The sequence below is a fragment of the Excalfactoria chinensis genome, chromosome 5 (genome assembly GCF_039878825.1).
Source record: "Excalfactoria chinensis isolate bCotChi1 chromosome 5, bCotChi1.hap2, whole genome shotgun sequence".
Classification (NCBI taxonomy): Eukaryota; Metazoa; Chordata; class Aves; order Galliformes; family Phasianidae; genus Excalfactoria; species Excalfactoria chinensis.
In genome coordinates, this window is record NC_092829.1 from 19,613,201 (window position 1) to 19,638,589 (window position 25,389).

Here is a 25,389-nt window from a genome sequence, read left to right on the forward strand (position 1 = left end):
CTGAAGATGATTCAGGTGTTTGGTTTCTTTTCAGATGAGCAGAATGGGATTTGCTGCTGCAGCTTGAAAGTTCCTCATTGTCAGAGTACCAACATGATTCTGACATAGAAGGAGGGCATGTAATGTGAGATTTATTCCTTTAGGAAATAGTTTGCAGCTGAGGACTAGGAAAATTCACAGGGCATTGTCTGTGAATGGGAGAAGGAAGAGACTGACATAATTTTCAGCATATGGGAGTGAGCTGGTTATATATTTCTGATTATAGCTTTGCTCTGAACAGACCTTCATTAATTCTGCAAGATTGCTGCTGGACACAGGGAAGAGGTCAAATCAGCTGTCCCGCATAGTGAGACGTTAGCACAGGGCTTCCTGCTGGCACTCAAGTTCTACTTGAGCTGTAGCTGATGTCATCCTTGCCAATCCAGCTACTTGATTTAATGGGTAGAAGGGCCTCAAGATCGCAGCTCTGCAGGAGTGTCTGGCTGCCGGGATGGGTGGCTTACTTTGAATGCCTCTAACTCCAGGAGAGCTTTGTTTATTCTAGTTATTGTAGGATATGGACCCAGGTTCACACCGTATCTGTGAAAGGAAAAAGATTTATGAGGTTCAGTCAGACAGCAGAAGGACAGAGCAGTGTTCTGTGCTTGCCCAGTGTCAGCACATCTCACACATTAAAAGTTCATTCTTTCAGTTTTAAAACTAAACACTAATGGAAAAGCTAATTAGTTCTTCCCATTTCACTAGGTTTTTACATAGTGTTCAGCTTATGGTAGGAAGGCAGCATGGGTTTCTTGGGAATCTTGCAGCCACTACTTGCATAGGTTTAGGACTTCCAGCAAACACAGTCAGGTTACACAGATCTGCCCTGCAGATACAGGGCAGAGGGAGAGGCAGGCAATCTTAATTTTTCTATAAGGACACAGATCGAGCTTCCTCCAGGGGCCTCTGGGAAGAAAGATCAGCCCCTCATTTCCAAAAGCCTCCAAGAGACAAATAACCTGTGACAGAAACTCATGCAGAGATGCATCTATAATTGGAAAGAGCAAGTTGTGGATCTTTCCTAACTTCTGCTTCTCCTTGTGTTAAGTTCTGCCAGTCTGGCATAAGGAGTAGTTGCCCTTGAAGAACACTTCAAGCTTAGCCTTAATTACCTTTCAGCATTGCCAACTTGAGGCACCAAGCACAGATCAGCCATGGATACCTGTAAATGGAGCACAGAAAAGAGACCAGAGTATTACTTTTTCAGCTGGTGGTATCTGATATTGTTTCATAGATAGGTTCATGACAAACAGAAGAGCTGTCACAACAATCCCATTATTGAAGCTAGCATTAATAATGCCACAACAGCGATAGGAAAGGATCCCTTACAGAAGTCACTAGCACAAAAGCTATCAGCCCTTAGGGAGCTTTGTAATTATCAGCTGACCATGGTGACCTCAAACATACAGCGCTTCTAAAGCAACTGCCAGTAAGCAAATAAGTGCTGGCAAACTGCAGAGAGAGAATCTGGGGGGATGTGTATAGGTGTTGCATGGCTGGGAATGGATGTGTAAATTTTGCTTTTTTTGCACTGCAGGAGCATCAAAGAGCTCCACCAAGATCAGGAACTGCTGAGTGGTAAGACCTTTGTATGCAGGCTCAGAGACTTGCAATCTGAAAAGAACACTCTTTATATACAATACAGTTAGGTGTTCAACTGCACAAAAGGCAACTGTTTCCACACTATTACCCAAGTCAGGAAGCTGTGGGCACCTTTCAGGGCATGCATTACTTTCCAGCTTGAGATCTCATTACTAATATTTTCCCACCTTTTATAGGAATGATCTGAATGTCTACCAAACAGACTGCTAAATGAAAGAGGTTGCCTCTAGCTGGAAAGGGTCAGAACAACCTGTAGGCAATCTCTTTCTGCAGTCTGCCCATATTAAAATTGAAGAAACAGCAGCAAAATGATACAACTTGGCTAAAGTTTACACAGGACAGAGCTAAGAGCAGAACCTGCATTTCTTGAACCGCGCTTCACCCCTAAGACGGGACACTTCATTCTTACTAGATCTAGAGTTCAAAAAGAATCAGCATAGAATCATAGAATGGCCTGGGCTGAGAAAGGACCTCAAAGGTCATCTAGTTTAACCCCTCCCCATGGTTAGCAGGGTCACCAACCACTAGACCAGGCTGTCCAGAGCCTCATCCAGCCTGACCTTGAATACCTCCATGGTTGAGGCATCCACAATCTCCTTGGGTATCCTGTTCCAGTGCATCACCACTCTCTGAGTAAAAACTTCCTCCTAATATCTAGCCTAAATCTCCCCTGTCTTTGTTTAAAACCATTCCCCCTTGTCCTGTCACTATCAACCTATGCAAACAGCCATTCCCCCTCCTGTTTATACTCTCCTTTCAAGTATTGGAAGGCCACAGAGAGGTCTCCCCAGAGCCTTATCTTGTCCAAGCTAAACCTACCCAAGTTCCCTCAAGCTTTCTTAATAGGAGAGGTGCTCCAGCCCTCTGATCATCTTAGTGGGCCTTGTTTGGACCCAATCCAAGAGCTCCGAGTCTTTCTTGAGCTGGGGTCCTAAGTAGGATTCATACAGCTATTTTTCTTATTGTACAGACATTGCATGTAATGCAAAGCACAGAATATGGTTGTGCTGTGTCTCTACAATTAATTCCCTTTCTCTTTTAATGGAACATGCTGGGACATATTACATAAGTCTCTGATACTTACCTCATCTCCCACACAGTAGCGTCCAGCAGTGTGCTGCAGAATCTGTTCTAGTGCTGCCAAGAGAGGTGGTATACTGGAGTAAGGCATTGGAAGCTCATTTGAAAGGAACCCCAGAGACCTTTTTAACTGAGAATTATGAACAAGGACATTTTAACTCTGAGAACATGATGAAAAAGGTGCAGTATAGGACAGAATCGAAAGAACAGAAATCCTACAATAACATAGTTTCAGGAGTCTTTAATTTTCCCTCAGCCTTTTAGGACTCAGGTAATTTCAGCTGTTTCAGGCAATGCAGATGAGGTCCTAAGAGCACAGTGTGGAGGTAAGTGAGAGTGGGAAGAGAAAAATATAGAAAGGTTCACTATCCAGAAGTGAAGACGGGGCAGCCATTCTAGCATATAGGGGAAAGTTTGGAGGAAACAAGAAGCTATGTCTGACAGGGAAGTAAAGAAATATTCTATCACATGCCAAATTCTGTGGGAGTTTGCCATCAGATTTCTTTAGACAAAAGAATACCAATATAGGTTGATAGAACTTCAAACAGTAGTGCAAAAGGCACTATTTTGGGAGCAGCTGAGTGGAAAGCAGAAGTGCTGTCAGCCCTCATATTTCAAGGTGAATCAACTGTGCCAGTGTAGAGGATGGCCCTGGGTTTTTTCTCTTCCATGCCCAGCAGTGGAAGTACACTGTGGATGGCATTTTTCTTCCAAGACCTTAGAGAGCTAGCAGTCTTGGACAAAGGACTCTGAGCAGGAAGAACACTGTGTCTCTCAGTTGAGGAGAAAGTAGGGTTCCAGAGGTAAAGTATGCTTCCTCACAGTTTTGAAGGGTAGTGAAAGCGACGAGCATTTTGGAAGCAGGATGTACCTTGGAATCCAGATGTGATGCACTGCTGAGCCCATTCCATTTTTCTCTCCCCCATTTTGTTCAGGACGCTCAAATTCTGTGAAGGCAAGCAATCTCTAGATTAGAAGGACTGCTGTTGGCTGGACCTTGCCTAGGGAGGGACGATTAAGAGGTGCCAAGCTTGAGTGCCCTGCCTGAACTCGGCCTGCTGAGTCAGCCCTGACCTCCCTCTTGCTAAACCGTGTGCTCTGCTCTCTCCTAGACCTGTTCTTCTGTAACAGAAGCTGCCAGGGTATTCTTCTGCCCAAGGTCTTGGGCTCACTCCCCCTTCCTGAAACACTGTATACCCTGCACTGAAACCATACGATTCAGTTGTTTCTGGAAAGAACTGAGGGGTGCTACAGTATTTTCTTTGTATGAAATTCTGTTGCCATTGGCAGATCAAGTAGAGGCTGAGCATAGATTTCATCTGCTAACAGTCTTAAAATCTGCCACTCTATTGGCCAACAGCAGCATGAAGACTCTGAGTTTTGAAAAGTTACAAACTCCTGGAGATCTATATCTATATGTTTTTCTCATTTACATGGATATGAACAGGCAATACCTGGAGTGGCTGAATGCCAGAAGCAATGTGATCCGAGATCATTCTGACTTGAGCTCTCTTCTTTGGATCTTGGGGCAAGAGCCTGGGGTTAGGACGAGTGTCTTCTAAGTACTGAATTATAGCCAGCTGTAATGAACAAAGAGATAAGGGAAGGTCATTGGAGAGCGGGGGAAAAGTAGAAAAGTATGTATCCAGGATGCTTAGGAAAGGGAAATTTCTAGCTGGTCCAACAGAATACAATAGTTTTTTGAATAGAATTTGTTCCAAGCCTGAGGAATAGCACATCCCCTTAGATGCCTGGTTAAGATCTTCTGATTTAGACCTGCTGTAGTTTCAGACAAACCACAGCACCACACTCTAAGCCAGACTACAGACTGCTCAGAAAAAGGTGGGATTATGAACCAAAGCTGAGTTGACAGGAGTCTCCCAGTATGGGTTATTTGCTATTTTTTTTCCCCTGCAAGTGGGATTCTTTATAACAAATGTTATTTGTTCCGTAACACACAGACGAGAGGTCTGAGGGAACACAAAAGAAAAGCCTCCCCCCTTCCTTCTGGTCAGCAGCTTGATTCAATGGTTAGCAGGGATGCGGCTCTTAACTCACCGACTGAGAAATGGTGATACCATCAATTTTCAAGGCTGGGACTTGCTGCATTGGATTCACTGCCTTGAATTCAGCAGAAAACTGTGGAAATGAACCTAAGATTATTACAACCAGATTTTTTTCTTGTTTTCTTCCTCAGGCTCCCACAGGGCTGCTTTTTTGTTTTTGTTTTTCCTAAACCTGGCTTTTCCCTCTGCCTCAGTGCTAACATTCACAGTAAGTTGTGCTATACTACAGCAAGTTCCTGCTGAGGCTCAGAGATTGCTTCACCCAAGGTGAGATATCCTTATCTCTTTATAACCCATCAGTGCCAAGCCCAGGATTGGTGGCAGTACAGCAGTATCACTATCACCATTCTAATTGGAGATCTCTTCTGGCAGCACAGCCCTTCCTTTGGCAGGCCATTTGAAATCTTGTGTTGTATCATTTGGCATCTTTTGGATGCTCCCCTCTGTTCTGCCCTCCCTTCCTGATGCGAGATATGTTTGGTTATATCACGCTAAACAGGAGCAAAAGATCTTCAGACTTATGAAATTCAATCACAGATCTTTAAGGCAGAGGTGAAAACCTTTAGTCACCTGCAATGATCTCCTTTTACTCTCAGTCCCAGGGAATACTGATTGAAAGTAACTACTACAGAGAAACTGTGAGGAATTCAGTAACTTTCCTTAGTGCTCATCCCAATTCTCCTTTTGATTCCCAAGTTCAGTACCCTCGGAGGGACCAATGGTAGCTGTATCCTTACCTGCTGCCCCCCATCCTTCACGAGGTTCACTGGTATCTGGTCATAGGCAATCCCTTTAAGAGCTAGTGCTAGGGAGAAGACAGTACACAGCTTCAGACAGGCATGTTGAGACCAGTTTCATTAGTAGTGGTCTCGTGGAAAAGTTCCTATCTCAATTTGGGGAAAAAAAGGAAAAAGAAAGCTTTAAAACTGAAAAAGACCCTATCCTTCAAGAAAGGCAGCCTGAGTTCAGTGAGAAGATAGCATGGCAGGGGATCCCATGCTCACCTTCCAAACTGTGTTCAAGACTGTCTCCATCTAAATAGGGTCCATTCCCAGCCCCTTTTGGCTCTTAGGGTGATCTGACACTGTATATGTGTAAAAAAGCCTAGCGTCCCTTGAAATAGCGTGGAACAAATAGCCATTTGCATCACGTTAGCTTTACAAAAGCAGTTTCTTGTAACAAGCTGCAGACACAAATCTGCAAAAAATTCTAAGAGAACAGAAACTCTTCCAAAGCCTATTGAGCAAGGCTTGTCCACAGTTGAGCAATGAGCTGCTGCTTCTGCCCTCCAGTATGGAAAGCTGGGGAGAAGGTTGCACCAGCCATGTACACCCTCTTGCTTGAACGCTAGCTGACTACAGAAGATACCCTCGGATTCTCTGCTAAGTGGGAAGACCTCCTGTCTGCTCCTCTCTCATCCTGCAGCTCCAGGTAGCCTGTGGTGTTCCCTCCCACTCCATAGCAGAGTGAGGTAAATGCTAAGTCACTGTCCCAGGTTCATGTTTGCTGATCTCTATTAAGTGACTAATCTTGTCAGTGAAAGGTGGGGATACCATAGCAACACCAAGAGAGTAAACCTGGTTCTTACCGATTCTCACTCTCCATGAACAGGAGCTTCGGAAATAGCTGTAAAGTATTGGCTGAGGAAAGAAAGACAGACGAATTGGTTATGTGGTGGGAATACCTGAGTATTTTAAAGGAGGGCAGTGCATGACCAGAAGGCGTTTCAGGAGCCATAAGATACAGCAGAGCAAGGTTTGCTAGGGGAGAGAGCTTCTTTCTGGAAGTGTCTGTTCCTCTTCTGGCTATACAGGTAGTGCTCCTCCCGACCTTCTGACCCTTTGGATGTTCAGTTGTATCTCTTTTCAGCAATATACAAGTGATCTTAAAATTATCCCCTACAAGTTTTCCTCTTTGTCCCTATCTGATACTTCTAGCTTCTCTCCTGTCACTTATTTTTGAAGCTAATTCCTCAATGATTGTGCCAAGCACCAGCACTGGGTATTTCAGTAGCATAAAACAGCTTTTTCAAGCCAAGGAAGGCAAAACCAGCATCTTTCCAATTGAGATGAGCTACTGCTGTTCAATAAGAATACTAAGAGGGCAGACAGCTCATCTTCATCTGAACTCCAGCACCAAGGTAGCTTTCCTGCATGCTTTCACCCCAACCAAGCTCTCACCTTTTCTGAAGCCATGTTCAGCAGTGCAGTTCAGCCCAGGAAATAAAAGAACTGCTGCTTCTCTTTCCCCTTTAACTCTGCTGGGATGGGGTAAGGATTTAGGAACCAATGAGTAAAGCACCACGCCCCCAGATCTATACTCAGAGTACAGGTAACCAGCCAGTTGGATTCAGTCCTGGGAACTACAGCCAGCTGCACATGCATCCCCACGTGCTGTGCTGTGCTGCAGCCCCAGCCTTGCTATCAGAACATATTAATCAGATTTGAGCTCAGAGCTTGCTGATTTCTAAGGTCCCTTCCAACCTAAGCCATTCTGTGCAAAACTTTAGGAGTCGCATTTCTTTCTCTAGCTTTTTGTCCTGGATAAATAAGGCAATTGGAGAGACTGTCCAGCGCTCTGCAGTTGCCAGCGCAGAAACACAGCTCAGGGAAACACACCGATGGAACCAAAGCTGTGTGCAGTGCTTCTGTCTCATTGGGCAGCAGCTGCCAGCTCCTTGTAGGAGGTCCTGGGGCACCTGCCGCCCTCCTCCCATCAGTACCAGCTCTATCTCAGACTGGGGTGCAGGGAAAGAAACAGGAACTGTGACTTCTAAATATACACATACATGCATACATACATACATGTATATAAAAGCATACGGTATCTATGAAATACTCTTTGCCTCGCTTTTCCTGGGGACCTGGCTGACAGCTTTTCGGCTTGCAGTGTCCTTTCTTTCACCACCCCTGTTGCAGACTCTCATCCCTCAGCTGGCAGAGACGTTCCTCTTGACCCCTCTCTACAGCTCCTTGTCCCTTTGCAGCCTGTACTATCATTTGTAACTAACTCGCGTTAAGCGAATTGCTTCCCTCTATAATTTCACGAGCGCTGCCACTGCAGAGCTGCGGATCTGTCTTTATTAACCACCATTTCTGCCTTTCTGCAATCCCACGGGCACCGGAAGGCAATGAAGCGGACAGAAAGGCAGCAAGCGGCCGGAGCGCGGCTCACGTCGGCTGAGCCGAGGGGGACGGGGCTCCGCCGCCTTCCAGCGGCTCTGTCCCCCGCTGCCGCCCGCCCCCTTCCCGGAGCCGCCGGTACCTTGGCTGCGGCAGAGCTCATCTCGGCAGCGGCGCTCCAGCGGGACTACGGCTCCCGGCGTGCCCCGCACTCCACCTCCCGGCTCGCCCCGCGCCCGGCCTGCTGCCGCTTGGCGGAGCCCCGTCCATGCCGGCGGCGGGGGGCGACGGGGCCGGGCCGGGCCCGCTCCGGCAGCGGGGATCCCGCCGGCCGCAGGGAGCGCCGGCCGCCTCCGCGCTCTCTCCTCGTCCTCCTGCGGGCTGGAGGGCCGCGCTGGGCCTCGTCACCCTTCTCAGCTTCGCCTCCCGCTTCCACCGCCTGCCCGAGCCGCCGCACGTCTGGTACGGGTCGGGGGTCAGGATCTTAGAAAACACCCTGCCTAGTAAGGCTACAGTATGCGCCACGTTGTCGTCCCAGTGAATGTACGCATTGTGCTTTATTGAACGTGTGGCAGTAACCATTTACACGATGACAAATGGGAGGAAAAAAAAAAAAAAAACATCCTGGATTTTTGACAGTTGACAGCGTTGCAATAGGTTGTTCTGTTTGTTTTTTCCAGTTGGGATGAAACCCACTTTGGGAAGATGGGAAGTTACTACATTAACCGGACCTTCTTCTTTGATGTCCATCCTCCCTTGGGGAAGGTAACCAGCACTGCTCCGTGTGTTTCAGAAGCTGTGGGAGTCATCCCCTTTTTTCTGGTTGATGGCTGCGGTGAATGCCAACGCCTTTCCCAGCTGTTGTTGGCTTCATGGTGTTCGTGTTCTGCATCCCGAGGCTCCGCTTGAGCCTTTTCCTCTTTGTGGAAACACTGAGTATGAGGAAACAAATCAGTGCTGCTGCTGGGTACTGAGAAGGTTTGAGCACATGGAAGTTGAGAAATGGACTGTTGTCCAGAGAGGATGTTTGATTGAGGCTTACAGATTAAAGGAAGCAAATGCTTTTTATGGCTTCACTGCAGCTCAGATGCCTGCCACAAAGCCATGGCTTGCTGTGCTGTAAGTGAACTTGCCCTAGTAGTAACAGAAGGTTTGCACAGTGTTGATAAGGCTGCATCTCTTCCACCTCAGGTTGTCTTTCTTTCAAACTGAGCCTCCTTAACATGTGGGAGTAGGGAGCTGTGGGAGCGTCTGCAGGGACAGCATTCAATGTGCTAAGCCCTATACACGGGGCTACAAGCCTGCAGTTGTCATTGCAGCCAGCAGCTAAAGTTTTGATCCCTTCTGATGCTGATTTTGGACAAGGGCAATATGGGCGCATGTGAATTCTGTGCAGAAACCATTGTTTGGACGGTGTGCCTGAATTAAGTTATTATGCTTTGAATTGGACTTGGCTTGTGTGAAAATCTTACCCGATGCTGTTTTGGGTTCTCTTTGGGTTTTCCTGACCAGTTCTTTCACCACTTTCTTCTCAGATGCTGATTGGACTTGCTGGCTACCTGAGTGGATATGATGGAACGTTTCCTTTCCAAAAGCCAGGGGACAGATATGAACAGCACAACTACATGGGAATGAGAGGGGTAAGGCATGAAAGGCTAGTATCAAGATTTTTAACTCTCCTGTGCTTTTCAGTACCATGTATTATGTCATAAGAGGAGCTTTACTGGATTAAATCAGAGATCTGTTTGGCCTTGGCTCTAAGCTCCCTAAAAGAGTGCTGGTAGTTGTACAGTGAGTAAATCCTCATGTCTGTCTGTGAAAAGTGAGTCAATTCTAGAGAGTGTCTATTACTGTGTATTTAAAGGGACTATAGTTTTGAGTGGGACAAGTGTATTGCCTATCCTGCAAAGGGAATGATGCTGAGTCTGGGCTCCTGCTCACCCCACTGTGCTTTGCTGGAGTCCCTGATGGCTTGGAGCCAAGGTTCTCAAGTAAACTAGAATCAGTCAGTGACAATCACTGACACCAAACTTAATGAGCCAAAGTGAGTAGTAATCTATTCAGACTGGTATTCTGCCTGAAACCCTGGTTGTGCTGTTACCGAGGGAGGCTTAGAGCCATAAGCATGGCAGCAGATAACTCCAGTCAGAAGAGCTGCCATGGCAGCAGATAACTCCAGTCAAAAGAGCTGCCAGTTGCTGGTGCATAGAAAGAAGAGTGAAAACTGGAAGGTGTATTTCCTTATCCAGTCTTTAGCTACTTATGGTTCTACACTTCCCTGAGCCGATTTCTCTGTTCTTTGTCCTTCAGCTACCCTCACTCTCATTTGTCTAGAGAAAGTGTAGTTGACCTGCTAAAGATGTAAGATAGAGATATACTTTGTTCTTAAATTTTATATTCTAATATCTTGTTGAAATAAGTTGAGTATGATGGACGTGTAATGTGTCTACTTGACATTTGTTTTTATGAATATCTGATATTGTCCAGAAGAAGAATGATGTTGTTCCTGACACCTTTAGAGACAGAACAGTGTAAGCAACCGTTGTTTTCTGAGCAGTATCTTTGCTCACTTGGCTGATATCAGTCAGTTCAGCAACTTCAGCACCTTCTGTTGTTGATGGGTATACAGCATGGAGGAAGGAAAGGGATGTGTGTGCCTTCACCTTGGGGAAGAGTATAACTCCTCCCATTGTCTTCTTTTCCTACAGTTCTGTGCATTCCTTGGCTCCTGCCTGGTACCCTTTGCCTACCTCACGGTGCTAGAGCTGTCCAAGTCGCTGCCAGCAGCCTTACTCACAGCGTTCATCCTTATTTTTGGTAGGTGTTCCTGCTACAGTGAAGTGGAATAGAAGAATTCAGAGAATGTAATTTCTGGCTTACCATGTGTTACCTAGCAGGTTATTATGCCTACTGAGAGAGGTTCCCAAAAGCCAAGTCATTCTGTTTTATATGAGGCTTTTTAATTGGCATTCCTCTAGAGGATTTTACATTCAAATGTTTATAGGTATCTCTGTTATATGCGTGACCCCAGCATTGAATTACATTTCACATCACTCTTAAGAATTTTTACAACAAGCACAGTCAGGAATAATTTTGCCCACTGGTGAAATATTGATGTCTCCCATATGAACTGCAGAGATATTTAATAACCAGCTGCACTACTATGAAAGAGTTCACAGTAAGAAATAAGTGACGTTCTTCGTGGAATTGAGCCAACAGTGGAGCAATGAGCGTTTCAGATGAAGGTGCTCAAATCAGAGCGTTATTGGGAGATGCAGATATTGAGGCACAGGGACTTAAAATTCCCCAGTCATATTCATTTTTTACAGATGATATCTGAAAGATGACTTTTCCCTCTGCATCGTCCTCAGGCAGCATTCTGGTGCTTTAGTAGATTAATCGTTGCTGTCTGCAGCACTCTCCATCTGAAAATGTGAACAGCACACCACGAGTGCTTTTTACAGGTACTGCTCTGCTGCCTGGTTCCTGTGAGTGAAAGTTTATTTCTTATCCAATTAGACATTGAGTTGTTCCGACCTGCTTCATGTTCTGAAATTGCCCTTGTTCTTTTGACTCAGCTACACTAAATAAGCTGCCTTCCTGCCATGTTAGATTCACTTTGTAACAGCAAACATTTCTGCCATTGTTGTGTGTCTGCAGATACAGGCTGTATTACTTTGTCTCAGTATATTCTGCTTGACCCCATTCTGATGTTCTTCCTTATGGGAGCTGTTCTGAGTATGGTGAAGTGTAACTCCTGTGCAGATAGGTAAGATAAAGGTATATATTTTTTAAATCATAGGTACCCAATTTTTGCATGAGTTAAGTGCTTGAATGCATCTGAAACTTGGTAGTCTGTATGAATGGCCAAGACTAGGCTGTTCCAGGGAACTTGGAGGTGAAAATGGTGCATGGTAGAGGAGATAAAATCTTCAGTATAAGGGTTTGTGAAACAAGGGAGAAAGGATTACAGAGAAAGGGAGAACAAGGAAACAAGGGAGAAAGGATTTACTTCTGTCACAGAAGTAAACTGGGAGGGAGACTTAAATGCATTATTTTTCAGGAAGAAGAATTTCAGCAGAAATAGTGGTTATGAAATGGTAAATCTTTAAAATGAAGTTTAAAGTTTTTAAAAACTCCTTGACTGGAAAGAACGTGGCATGGGATGTTGTTGGCTGAAGACAGATGAATGATGTTTGTAGTTTGCCAATGCTTTACTCCTTAATGGCAAAAATATTAATATTCTGTCTCAGCTCAGTCACTTTGTCTCCAGGCCACATTAACAGAACTTTACCATGACTTTAATACTACAAGTATTTCTAAATCCTGCTAGCTGAGGTAGAGAATATAATTTGTTAGATTTAAAGAGGTTAAAAACTTAAGAAATACAGTTAGGATGATGGTTAGGATATTTGCTGCAGACTTAAAGGGGAGTGGTGATTTATAGCTGTTTGGATATGCCAGAGGGTTTCTTTGTGGCCGAGCTATGCAGAGCAATTAGCACACAACGTATGCAGAATTTGAAGGCATAAAATCTCAGAATTCTATATAAGCATTTTTTGTTTCATGTGGTGTTCAAGAATGGATCCATTAAGTCTTAGCATGATTGCAGCAAGCATGGCTGAAACACAGCTCGCAAAATCATACAGGGCTCTGTGAGGCCATTCCAATCGACAGCACTTGCCCCAGGGAGTACAAGCACCAAGATACAGGGCAGTGTTTGATCAGCTCATGGTGCAGCTGTATGTGCCATGACCTGGACTTTTTTCTCAAGTCTTTGAAAGCAGGATTAGCTTTACCTGGTCGATCTTATGTAGATTAAAAGCCAGACCTACCTCTTGTGTTGTGTAGCAGGGCGGAGGGATTTCTAATCAAGGCACAGGTATTGAGGCATCAGGAGGAAAAGGCTTTTAAATTTCCTGTCATACTTATTCAGCTTTTTGCTTCAATTATAGTTTAGTTCATAATTTCATTGGTTTTTGCTACAGCTTTTATTTGTTCTTTGAATAAATGTTCTTCTATGTGGCCTTTCTGCTTTTTTGAAAGTGGCTGCTCTTTTTCTGATGCCCTTCTCCCTGTCCTTAGCTTTCTGAGTGATGTAAGCTTGCTTTTTTATGGAACTCATTAATGAAGTCTTAATTCTGATTTCAGACCTTTTACATGTGAAATTTCTTTCAAATGATATTTCAGCTTATACGTGATGTCTGCGCTCCCTTTTTTTAAAGGGGTAATACAGGGCTGCCTATATTGATGTGATGGGCTCCACTGAACCCTACATCAGGGGCATCCCTGCATCATAAGAATTATCTACAGAATAAAAGACACACGTTTTTTTTGTGTGTTTTTTTTCTTTTCTTTTTTCCTGTTTTTTCATGAGAAGAAGATGGAATGTAATTTTGTGGGGTAGTGATTTGCTGTTTGTTTTTCTGGTTACAGCTGCTGATTCGTGTAGCCATCATTTATTCTCTGCTTTCATCTCTCTGTCCTGCAGGCCATTCTCTGCCTCCTGGTGGCTCTGGCTGAGTTTGACTGGGGTGAACCTTGCTGGAGCAATGGGGGTGAAGTTTGTTGGCCTCTTTGTAGTCCTGCTGGTTGGTCTGAACACAATCTATGACCTTTGGGACTTGCTGGGAAACCTCAACGTGTCACTGGTGACTGTCAAAAACTTACTTATGTTAAGGGTTTCCTTATTTTGCTTTGTTTTCTTTTACCTGTGTAGATTTAGTTTTTGATAACTATGGAAATAGCCAAACAGTGATACTCTGTCTACAGCAAACAGGCATCTGAGGTAGATTATGATGATTTAAGCTGAGCATTGTGATGGAAAAAGCGATTGCCATTTGTTTTTAAAAACACATATGTGACCTCATAAGGGCATAAAAAAAAGTTGTTGCTTTTTCCAGTTGAATGAATTTTATTTTGAAAGTGCTCATTGGGAATGGCTGTACGATGGCCCAAAGCATGATGGTATTCAGCTCTGTTATTGACCTTCTGAGGAGTCCGTGCTACCTGGCAGACAGGTGTGTCTTGCAGTGCTGAGTTTGCATAAACGTAGAATTATAGAATATGGTAAGCGGAGCAAGAATATGATAATCAGAGCCAGCTCAGGCTGTACTTAGTGAAGTGTCACAGGTTGTACAGCAGTAGCGTGCTGTTGTCCAGCAGGAGCCATAGGCAAACTCTATAATGAGCAGTCTCTGCAGTTTGTCCTGAGGATGGTGAGAGCCGGAGACTGCTTGATTGTGAAATCACCTTTAGTTATTATGAGCTCCTGTTCCATTATATTGCATACTGGCAACTGTGGAATCTGCTACTGGGGGAAATATATTGATAGACCATTTACTGTTTTGCAACCAGCAGGATAAAAAATAATTCTTCTAGCACGTCTGCTGAGAGGCGTTCAGTTCTCTCCTTGTCTTAGCCTCTCATGAAGCTTGAAAATTCTATTTCTTTCACTTACTGTTTTTGTCCTGTCTTATAAACAGTGGGGGACATGAGGGGCATTTTCTGTTCCTGCTGTGTGATTTGTTTTCTCTGATTAATGTGAATCAATATGGGCTGCAAAGATGCAATGTTCCAGCTCCAGAGAAGCACTTCTTGAGCAAAGTCAGTTAATTGCATTTGAAATGGAACAAATCCATCATGTCTAAGCTTTCTGCCAGCAGACGGCTGCACAGTGATCTCATTTGTGCTGCTGGCAGCAAAAGCAGCAAGCCCCTGGGTGTTAGAATATGTAAAGAAATTTACTCCAGAAGGTAGATGCTTCTTTCTGAATACCTAAATATTTGGCAACTGTGGTGCTTGAGGAGGAAAAAAAAACAACAAGGATGAAACCCATGAAGTTTGAATAACTTATCTCTGCATTTGTTAGGAAACTACTCGTGGTTATTTACATGCAGTGTTTCAGGGACTAGTTTGATTCCTAGAATTCTCAGCTTATCTTGGTTCTCTATTCTAGCTTGCTTCATGCTGCCCTTCAAGTGTGTTTTCTCTTTTGACTTTGCATTGAAGTCTGTAGTTGTAGGCTTTGATCTTTGTGAAAAAGATTCCTATTTCAGTCATTTTGCTCAGTGGAATGGAGGTTAGCTTATGTGCCACTGCTGCATGAATTTGGTTATGTGCCAGCAATCAGCATTTCTCCATGTGTCCAGTAGTTGTTAAGTGTTCTGCTCAGGTACCTGTGCTGAGCAGCTGCTTCTCCTGTTGGCTTCAGTAAGTTCTTATTTCTTTAATATGTTTATCTCTTTTTTGTAGAATCATAGGGCTGTTTGAGTTGGAAGGGTCCCTGAAAGGTCACCTGGTCCAACTCCCTGTACTGAACAGGGACACCTGCAACCAGATCAGGTTGCTAAGAGCCCCATCCAGCCTGACCTTGACTGTTGCCAGGAATGAGGCATCCACCACCTCTCTGGGCAACCTCACCACCCTTATCATAAAAAAACTTTCCCTTATATCCGTTGCTTTCTCCATTACTTCTGAATTCCCTGAATCTGTTATTAAGGGGTAGCAAATGTTTTGCCTAATGATTGTGTGATAGTGATAGATTCTGTGTTGGGGGGGAGCGGGGAGAAGAGAAAAAAAAAAAAGATAAGTATATTTGCCTTAATCAGCTTTGTAGTTATTTGTGAATGAACACTGATAGTATTTTCTTGTCCCACGGCTGTTTGTTGCCCATCATGTATTTAGATGATTTGTTCCATGACCAGCAGTTAGCAGGTTGTGATCACACAATCGCAGTCTGGCACAGCTGTGTACAAACTGCCTGTCTCAGTGATTTACGTGGATTGCTCTGTTTTTTTGTCAAGGCGGCTGAAACACTGAGCAGTTGCTGCTGACTCTTTGTAACTTCTGGCTGAGGAGTAGCAAAAGAAGTTGGAGTGTGAGAGTATCCTTGCTAAGCCAGCTGGTTTCTGCGGAAGAAACATACTTAGCCCTTGTTACATTTGATCTGCATAGTGAGACAGTGTATCTAGTAGCTTGTGCATTCATGTTTTCATTTCGCAGTTTGATCGAGGTTGTGTTTGTTCCAGGTCATGTTTGGGAAGCATTTTCTGGCTCGAGTGCTCTGCCTCATCTTGCTTCCGCTCACTCTCTACGTGGCAATGTTTGCTGTTCATTTTGCAGTATTAAATAAAAGGTATTTCACTGTTATATTTTTCCTACGGAAGAAAAATCATCTGTCGTCTTTGATTTAAACACCATTGATTATGGATTTCTCCGTTTACAGCACCGAAAGCACAGCCATGAGCTGTGTCTTTGTTTAATTCCCTTCCCAGACTCCTGCATTGTTCTTAGAGAAGGGCTTTGGCCAAGCTGGCAGTGAAACAGAATTTGAGCTTGAGACATTCTGACGTGTGAAGCAAGTATCCTGACCACATCCTCTGGGTCCTTTCTTTTCTTTTTTTCTTCCTGGACCTGGAAATGTCTCGAATCCATTCTTTTAATTTTTCTGTTGTTATTCTTTAAATTAAAAAGCACCCTGCATCCTTCTCCCTCCTTCAGCCTACCCTCCTCTCCCCCCCAGAGTAGGCAGTGTGTTCCTGAAAAATGCTTTGACTGTGTTGAAAAATGTCTGGTAGGTGTTCCTATAGAGAGAACTGTGGTCTGAATGCCTTCTGGTAAGGAGGGCTCTTTATTTGGAAAGCAGCAGTAAAATAGTCCAATAATGATTTCTTATATGCTGCCCTAAGAGATGATGCGAAAAAAGCATTTAACCATTAACAAAAATGTAAAATCTGTTATTTTTTCAGTTCAAGTCAGGTGGTTTTACCACTCAGTGCTTAGCAGAAATGAGACTTCAGAAGGAGAGGCTTTGTTAGATGTTAGCTGGCACTGAGCTTTGTTTGTTATAACAGCACCCACAAAGACAATTGATGATGCTTTGTTCAGTGCCAGAAGGAACACATTTTTATGTTCTCTTGTCCATTTCTTGCAAAAGTGTGCATGTCGGCTGTGATTCACAGCATTAGAGATGCAATTAAGGGAAACCCAATCATTCTTCTCCTGAGACCAAGTCTGTTATTTTGTTTTCGTCTGGTTTTCTTTTTCTTTTGGTAAAAACAATCTGATAGTGCACAATGGAACTCTGTATGCTTGTTTTGCCAGTCTTTGAATTATCACATTCTCTGCTCTATGTTTTAGTGGTCCTGGGGATGGTTTCTTCAGTTCTGCCTTTCAGTCCCAGCTGATTGGGAACAATCTTCATAATGTCTCCATTCCAGAGCGTGAGTGTCCAAAGGAGTAAATTGTTCTGAGCTGTCAAAATATGTGGGACTTTAGATAAAAACCGCATCTCCTGTGAGGCAGCACGGGGTAGATAAGACAGTTTTGTCTGTATGCATCTTCACTTTTTTTGGCCTTTATTTTATTTCAGATAACAAAAAGGGATTTCACCTGCTCAGCATAGAACTTAGAACTTCTCTTTATGTTAAAATGATTTGGGAGAGATGTATCATATTTGGTTGAAACTTTGAAAACAGTTTCACTGAATCGTGGATAGTGATGGAGGGAAAGCTTGCAGTGAGCTATTGGGATTAACGTTAACGTTTCAATCAGGAAATGTGCTTTCATCAAAACAAAGCAGGAACATGCAAGCCTAATTGGAGCACTGCAGGCTGGCTGCAGGAGGTATTTATAGGAGAGCTGCCTTATGCTTTTTTTTCCTTTGTTCCTTCCCATTTAGATTTGGCCTATGGGTCTGTGGTCACAATGAAGAACCTTCGGATGGCAGGAGGTTACCTTCACTCCCACTGGCACCTCTACCCAGAGGGCGTTGGGGCTCGCCAGCAGCAGGTTGGTGTCCTGAAGTCCTGCCTCTAACTGCAGTCATCTACTCACTCCCATTGCACTTAGTGTTAGGTGTCATTGTGGCAGGAGCTGTGTTATCTTCTCAGCATGCCTCTGTTGTGCATTTGACTTGGAATCCTGAATGTAAAGAGCCCACCAGTTTGCACCAGGGAGGTGACAGAGAGTAACAAAGCTTCACTGCGGTAGCAAGACCCATATCCATAGATGGAGGCCACTAGGACTTAAACATAAAGGAAAGTAATGTTCTGTAATGAAAATGCTGTTGTTACCTCAGGGAAGAATGTGAAACTATTAAAAACAAACCTATTGCTTGCGTTAAAAACGACAGAAGTGCTGAGTGTTGTTTCCATTTGTGCCACAGGCCCCTGTGATGTTTTGTGAATTACTTCCTCATTTGTGCCTTATTCTCCTCATCTGTCACCAGGGAAATTGTAAGGCTTTGTTCCTTAAATTGCATATCCGTATGTTCATAAGCTGCCCGTAATGAAAGGTGCTTAGCTGAACTCTCAAAGGGCTTATGTTTGAGTGATTAACCAGTAAATTAAAAAAAAAAAAAAAAAAAAAAGAGAAACCATGTAAGTATCACTAATTAATTATTACAGAAATTAAGAGCTTTCCTTGTTTTTGTCCGTCACGATCAAGCTTCATAAATCCTTGCTGCTTCTGTGGCTTTCCCAAGGTATATGTCAGTGTCTAAAAATTGTTCTGAACTGTTTGACAGAAAGTTTCTGGAGACAAACAAGTGTTTATTTTTAACACAGTCTCTGTTATGAGGAAGAGGATTTCAAAAATAAACTTTAATTAATCTTTTCTTGCTGTTCTTCCCAGACAAAAATACTTCCAATGCTGTCAGGCAACAGGGATGTTTATTACTGTAGATGGAGCTATAATACCAAAACTCACTCAAGAACAAGCCAAATTTAAGTGCAGAATATGCTTTATGATGGTAAAAGCAAGCAAAGGGGAATTGGAGGGTGCTGATGGGAGTTTCCTTTGGGGTAAGTGGGAGAGGATGGATATCTCCTTTCTTGCCACTGTGATCCCTACCCTGGAGGGGTATGCAGAAGGAAAGGTATTTACAACTTAGGGAGCAAGAGATGGAGATGGTGATCTCTCTGTCTCCTCTCCTGATGATATGACCTCAAGGTGTATGAGGTTCCTACTCACCCATTTTCCCACCCTCAGAAGCTTCTGGATGTTCTGCCTCACTCACTCACTCACTGGGTGGTCTGCTTGTGTCTAAGTGAAAGGCACAGGTGTGGGACTGGGCTGGGGTCCTGAAGAGCAGGACTTGCTGCTTCTGCAGCTGGGAGAGAGGGCACAGTTCCTCCTGCCTGGAAATGTGGCCTTCTGTAGCAGCACCCTCCCCTGCTTTTGGTAGTAGTAAGAGCAGTTACTCTGTGTGAAGCCGAGCAAGTTGGTAAAGATTAGCTGGTTAGCACATACTGCTTTATGAGTTGATCCCTGAAACCTTAATTTGAAGATTTTGGCATTAGTATAACAGTTATCTTAATCAGTCTGTTGTTATTAATCTCTACCAATGATGGCGGTTTATAAAGCCAATGCTGTTTCTATCTACTTATTCTGGTCAATGATAATTCAAAAAGTTTGGGTTCAGATATCCTGTTGTTTTAGAAGGAACCTCTGAGTTAGTGTAGGTGGAGGACAAGCTGTTTGGTTGGAGGCTGTTATTCATAGGGCAAGTGAACTGCTGTTAAGTATAGTTCTCCAGAGCAGATGTGCTGTACCCTGATGAAAGGGCGTGATCTGGGTTAAGCAGTGCCAGCGATTGGCCCTCTGTGGTGGAATATCATAAAAGTCATGCCAAGTTTTTCTGTGTTGGTAATGCATTCATTTGGGCCTTCAATTCGCTGATGAATGTATCTTTGCTATCACCAGCTTTTTTTTTTTGTTTAGTAAGATAGTTTTTCTGCTTTCAGGTCACAGCCTACTTACATAAGGATTTGAATAACCTGTGGATTATAAAGAAGCATGATTCAGATACAGGTAACAAGTACTGATAAGAAGTCTTTTATAACTGCTGCTTCATTTTTTAACATAAATATTTTAAGTTCCCTCCAGGGCAAAGTGTATTTCATAGATACGAGATGTGGTGGAAGGGAGACCAAGGGCAATCTGACTCTGTGTTTGTGTCTGCCGTGTTATTGTTTGTTTTTGGTCTCTGTGTTGTACAGTTAAAGTAAATCAGCTTTTCTCAGCTGAAGGTCACTAGGTAGGGTTGCAAACAGCAGAGAGGAAATTGATGTGAGCTCAGTCCATATTTTGTGGAATCCATTGTTGTGGCTGTGGGTTTCCAGTATGCTCTGATATGTGATATCTGGATGGCTTGCATGCATGTTTGCTTGGGTCTATTGGAGGTGTTATTCCTCAGGTAGTGTAGCTGACGCATGATTGGACTAGGGTAGTTTCCTTTCTATTTTTGCTGCATGTATACATAAAAATTGACAAGGATCAGTCTAAGCAACAAAAAAAATTCAAATAACCAAGATATGATGACATGAACAGTCTTGCAAGTGTCATTTTATAGTGCATGAAACTAAAATGCAGATATCTAGTTATGGTGTTCAGTTAGCCTGGCCGAGCATCCCTTTTACTGAAGGGCAGTATATGCTGCTTTGGGCCACATTCATGCACAGTTGTGTGGAGTAGCTTCAGAGCTTGTCTTTAAACTAGAGCAGTGATTTACACCAGACTTTCAGTCTACACAAATGAGTTTGCCTTGTGTTCTCTGCTTGAGGCCTGAATGTTCCCTGAGAACTTTCTGAGGTAACTGTAGGTCAGCACACAGGCATGATTATTTTTTTTCCTCCAGCAGATCTGTTGGATTCCTCCAGCCCGGTGGAGTTTGTGAGGCATGGAGACATCATTCGCCTGGAACACAAAGAGTAAGGCTGATGGCTGGGATTTGGAGTCTGACTGATTAGATAGAACTGGTGGGGGGTTTGACCTGCTGAAATGGGTAGGCCAGCACAAGCGGATCATGTGATGGAGGTGTATTTATGTCTGCATTTGCAAATGGAGTTTGTGTGTTTTTCTTCTGTGGCTTGTGTTTTGATGGCTGTCTGTAAAATGGGAAACCTTTGGCAGAACCACACAGCTTCATCAGTAAGCAGCACAGAGATCTGCTCAGCTATGTGAGGTGCAGTATGAAGGTAACTGTTTCTGTATGTACAGGCAGTGTACATCCCCTGAAACTGTGAGCAAAAATGATGACTTGATCCTTTCCTCTCTGTGATGGAAACCCAAGAGACACGGAGTGCCCTGGTGACTTGCTATTTCATCTTATGTAATCTGACATTGCTGTGCCACAATGCTGTGCTGTCACAGTTTTTATTTCTTAGTAGAAACTGTATTTGTGAGCCTGGAAATCACGTCATACTGTGTTCAGTATTACATGTTCACAAATCATTGCTTAGAACTTCCAGAATGATTTTAAGACTTAAATAATAATAATAATAATAAAGGTGGTAGAATGTGGATTTGGTAATGCTGGGCTCGCTTAACTCAGATGCTGGAGGGGGATAGGCTCCTGGAATGGGAGGTACAGCTACAGCACTGGGGGAAAGATCCAGTAGGTGGCTCTCAGCTCTTTGTGTAGGAGCTTTGTGTGCAGGCAGGCAGGGCTAGGAGCAGCTTTGCTGTGGGAGATGAAGGCTCCTGGTGTGGGTGGATTTACTAAGGACAGGGATATGGCCAGGCTTCTCTGATTACCTCAGCTAGCAGCCACCACTGGAGGGCGTGTTGACAGCACTGTGCTAATGGGGGCCGCTGGTCCCCTACCTCAGTGCATCTGACTGAATGATACAGTCGTCAACTCAAAAACAAACTAATAGTCAGAGAAGTCAGGATATTATTTTGTTTCTTGCAAGAGCAAGACTTTCAGCCCCACCTTTGCTGTTTGTAAGAAGGGGATTAAAAAAAGGAAAATCTGTGCGGTTTCAGCTAATGTGTGTGATTTACAAGCTATCGTGAGCAATAATCAATGTCATTTCCACTTGTAGATGGTGCTTATAGCCTGAAGGTTGGATTTACTCATGCTGTCCTTCTTTGCCAGCACTGCCCAGTATGTCATAAGCTTGGAGTCACGCTGGGGGAAGCAGCTCCAAGTGCTGACAGCTCTCTCTGAATGGCTCAAAGCAAAGTTCTTATCACAGATTGTCTGAGGCATAAAAACAAAACAAGGCTTGACTTCTGATTTCATTCCAGAACTTCTAGAAATCTTCACAGTCACCAGCACGGGGCTCCCCTGACAAGGAAGCACTTTCAGGTCACTGGCTATGGCATAGTAAGTGAATAGCAAGATTCAACAAAAGATTCCTTTTTTGGGGGGCAGAATTCATACTGTGCCAAGGGTTTATGTCTGCTTTTAGTTTGTTAATCATGGTGATTGATGTGGATCTACCAAGTTGGAGTAAAAGATGATCTAGTATAAAATAGTGTATCTCATTTAAGGTCTATTTAATGTGAACACAGACAAGGAAATAACTTAGGCTTTTACTGTCAGTCTTGCTTTGGCAGCTTTCAGTTCCATGAATGCCAAACTGACTAACCTTGAAGTTGCTCTGACAAGTATTATTTTATATATTTGGCCTTGTCATGTAGACAACTGGCTTTTGTTGACAAGATGTTGACAGAATTTTGCATCATGAAAACAAAATCTGCTTTGAGGGATGAATTTCCAAAGGCAAGGCGGTGTTGCCTAAACCCCTTCTGTGAAGCAGCCAAGTTAGCCCCTTTTAAAATGTAACTCTGAAGCACAGTCAAGTGTGAATTTGAAGCAAAAAATATTACGTTTGGCAAGATAAAAATGTATTTGTGGGTAGTTGCTCATATGAAGAATCATCTCTTCCTTACGGGGAATCTCTTTGGTGAAGTCTAAGCAAGAGTAGTGTGGGTTCATTTGCTTCGCCACCATTAGAGTTTCAGAATTTTCTATTAGCAGTGCTTCAGTTTGTACGTCTTCTGATTGGTTTTTGTTTCTTTGTTTTTCACTTTGTGGTGGGTTTGCGTGATAGAATGGAACAGGAGATTCCAATGACTTTTGGCGGATCGAGGTGGTGGGCAGAAGGGCTGGAAAGCTTATCAAAGTCCTACGGAGTAAAATCCGGCTCACACATGTGGCCACAGGGTGTATTCTGGGCTCTTCTGGAAAGACTCTGCCAAAGTGGTAAGTAACTTGTATGCTCTCTCTGCCCGACTCCACGAGACTCTGAACTGCCATGAGAATAAAAAAAGTAATCAGCAAGTACTAAAAATATAACCAGAGGAGAAAATCTGGGTTAGAGTTATGCAATTTGTTACAGTGAAGGTACAGGTGGGCAGCAGCTCTGAAAAATCCCATAACAATCTACATTCCACACCAAGAGATCTAAGAGTGGCATGGACGTAGATTTTGTTGTGCAGGAAGTCTGGGAATGGATATTCTTCAAGGCCCATTCTAGCCTTAAAGTTCACAGTAAGTAAAGAACTGGGGCAGTTGATGCTCTTCCATGCCGTATCCCTCTGAACTTATTTTTGTTGTCATCAACTTCTTTGCCATTTTTGTGGGCAACATCTGATGTGAGGGCAGCAGTAGCAAGCTGATGTTACCAAGGAGTTCTGAGGTTATGTATATTCGTCGTAAAATGAGGGATATGCAGAGATTTATGCCAACCAGGCTACTGTATCTGCAAAGCTGTACTGTGTGGGATGCTAATAGGGATCCTGACGCGGCAGGCTGTGTAGTCATGGTTCTTCTGTTTCCAGAGCTGCCTGTTACTGCTAGCTTAGGTTTCCCTTAGCTCTTTTACAGTAAAGAGGATTTCTAATAAATCTGGTGGATGCTGAATCATACATAGTGAGTGCAGGCAGATACTTCTGCTGGTGACTGCCGGGTCAGGAATGCAAATAGCATTTCTATTTTCTGGTGAGACTGGGTTTGTGGGTAAATAACATAAATGGTTTAAAATAATAATAATGAAAAAAATCACTACCACTGACAACAACATTGAAGAAAGGAGGTATGTCTTTTTCCACTAACACAGGCTCACCCTGTGAATGGAATTCAGTGCTGCAAAATACTGATGACATTAAGAGCTGAGAGGAGGAAGGAAACCTGGTAATTACAAATAGATATCTATTTTTTAAGACTTCAAAGGGGAACAATCGCCGTCCTTCCGAGACCAGTGATTAATTAATGGAATTAATTAATTAATGAGTGGAAGTAAGCCTGTTAAGAGGTGACTGGCGGAAAATAAGCAATCTGTTGCATTACTGCAGGCTCTGATGCACTTTCTCCTAAAGCGTTTTGTGTGACCTGCTAGAAATAGTGACAGAGCAAGTGAAGTGACCCATTGGTTTACTGGTATTCCTTCTTATAAAGGTGATTCTTTGTTTCTGTAACAGAGTTTCTGTAGGCTTGCACAGACTTGATGATGATGATGGTTCTTTTTTTTCTGAAGAGACTGTGAGGGTTGACTTGAAATAGATTATACTTTAGGAGGCCAAACTTATATTTAGTGGAATTTTGATGTAGGCTGCCTTTCAAGTCTGTCTCAGTTTCCACATAGCATTGGAGTGACTGCTGCAGTTGAGTGATGTGGTTGGTGTTATGGGGAAGCATGAAGCTAAATAGGAAAAGAAGTTAGACTTGAGCTAGAAATACTGAGTGTTCTTTTTAGAGTAGTGTTTGACTGTTCTGTTGTTCTTCAGGGGTTGGGAACAAGTGGAAGTCACCTGCACACCATATGGGAAAGAGACTCCCAATTCCCTCTGGAACTTTGAAGATCATATAAACCCTAAGTGTAAGTCATGTGTTTTCCTTTCCTTTGAGGGTACGTCTTGGCTTGCTGTTAAGGAGATGGATGAACTATCAGATGTCAAGAACTGGCAGTCAGCGTTTGGGATTTGTCTGTTCTTTCTCAGCTCAGATGTTAACTTGTTGAACTTGGGCCAACTGTTTAGAGGTGCATAGCCTTTTTCTGCTTCAGGGCTGATTCAAAAAGGTTCTTTATTGAGTGAGTGGTCAGGCACTTCCCCAGGGAAGTAATCATACCACCAAGCTTACAGGAGTTTAGGAAGTGCTTGGACAACACTTTGAGGCAAATCATGTCATTTTTTGGTAGCAAAGAGTTGGACTTGATGATCGTTGTTGTCCCTTCCAACTTGTGATATTTTATGATTCTATGATTTCACTGTTTGTACAGTAAACTGGAGATAATGCTTCAAGTATAGTGGGAAATACAATGACTTATTGAAGGATTTTGTAATCATCCTGGATGGCAAAAGTGTGGAGTTTTGTAGGGAGTGCAGTACAAGCTATTATATTTAATATGATTGGTTCAGTCAGTAGTTATTGTCATAGATACAAGTATGTTCTATATATTTTAATAATTTATTATAAAAAAAAAACAAATAACAACCAGCCAACCAAAAAAAACCACCACTAGTGTTTCTAGTCTTTTCTCTTGTAATGAAATCGTGGTACAATCAAGTAATAGATTGTAGAGGTATAACAAAAACTGAGAGGAGACCTGAGTGTACCAATAATGAGAGGTGAGCCTTGCAGCCTCATCTGTGAGTTAGATATGTGTCACAGCCTCACCTAGCCTGAATTATTTGTTACAGTTTTCTTCCCAAGAATTGCAGATGACTTGGGCTGATGTCTGAATTGC

At 43.3% G+C, this 25,389-nt stretch overlaps 2 protein-coding genes across 4 annotated transcripts in view; one reads left to right on the forward strand and one right to left on the reverse strand.

Annotated features, from left to right (window-relative positions):
* Nucleotides 1–8,206, reverse strand: GSTZ1 (glutathione S-transferase zeta 1). 2 transcript variants are annotated; one of them, XM_072338363.1, is made up of 9 exons: nucleotides 8,052–8,206; nucleotides 6,376–6,427; nucleotides 5,525–5,592; nucleotides 4,780–4,860; nucleotides 4,176–4,301; nucleotides 3,593–3,668; nucleotides 2,726–2,778; nucleotides 1,152–1,201; nucleotides 1–579 (listed from the first exon to the last, which is right to left on the reverse strand). In XM_072338363.1, the coding sequence occupies exons 1-9, from the start codon at nucleotides 8,070–8,072 to the stop codon at nucleotides 453–455; spliced, it is 654 nt and encodes a 217-aa protein (XP_072194464.1). In that variant the 5' UTR covers nucleotides 8,073–8,206; the 3' UTR covers nucleotides 1–452. The 2 variants fall into 2 exon arrangements, with proteins under 2 accessions (XP_072194464.1, XP_072194465.1); XM_072338364.1 differs by lacking the exon at nucleotides 8,052–8,206 and adding an exon at nucleotides 6,968–7,019.
* Nucleotides 8,058–25,389, forward strand: part of POMT2 (protein O-mannosyltransferase 2) — a 27,481-nt gene continuing 10,149 nt past the window's right edge. The window contains exons 1-14 of one of the 2 annotated variants that reach the window (XM_072338361.1): nucleotides 8,058–8,371; nucleotides 8,590–8,674; nucleotides 9,445–9,549; nucleotides 10,618–10,726; nucleotides 11,570–11,678; nucleotides 13,401–13,560; nucleotides 15,940–16,046; nucleotides 17,051–17,133; nucleotides 17,592–17,701; nucleotides 19,657–19,723; nucleotides 20,550–20,622; nucleotides 21,944–22,022; nucleotides 22,753–22,904; nucleotides 24,428–24,519. In XM_072338361.1, coding sequence (XP_072194462.1) covers nucleotides 8,178–8,371; nucleotides 8,590–8,674; nucleotides 9,445–9,549; nucleotides 10,618–10,726; nucleotides 11,570–11,678; nucleotides 13,401–13,560; nucleotides 15,940–16,046; nucleotides 17,051–17,133; nucleotides 17,592–17,701; nucleotides 19,657–19,723; nucleotides 20,550–20,622; nucleotides 21,944–22,022; nucleotides 22,753–22,904; nucleotides 24,428–24,519 — 1,525 coding nt within the window. In that variant the 5' untranslated portion in view covers nucleotides 8,058–8,177. The remainder of the gene's footprint in view (nucleotides 8,372–8,589; nucleotides 8,675–9,444; nucleotides 9,550–10,617; nucleotides 10,727–11,569; nucleotides 11,679–13,400; nucleotides 13,561–15,939; nucleotides 16,047–17,050; nucleotides 17,134–17,591; nucleotides 17,702–19,656; nucleotides 19,724–20,549; nucleotides 20,623–21,943; nucleotides 22,023–22,752; nucleotides 22,905–24,427; nucleotides 24,520–25,389) is intronic. The other variant, XM_072338362.1, reaches the window with a different exon arrangement.

Bases quoted from the DNA above. Each gene is read 5' to 3' on its own strand.
- GSTZ1 (XM_072338363.1), bottom strand. From the start codon at position 8,072: ATGAGCTCTGCCGCAGCCAAG. The intron at 5,593-6,375 runs GTAAGAACCAGG...TCTTCTCCCTAG, and splicing joins TTCATGGAGAGTGAGAATCG to CACTAGCTCTTAAAGGGATT. The intron at 1,202-2,725 runs GTAAGTATCAGA...CTCCATTTACAG, and splicing joins GCTACTGTGTGGGAGATGAG to GTATCCATGGCTGATCTGTG.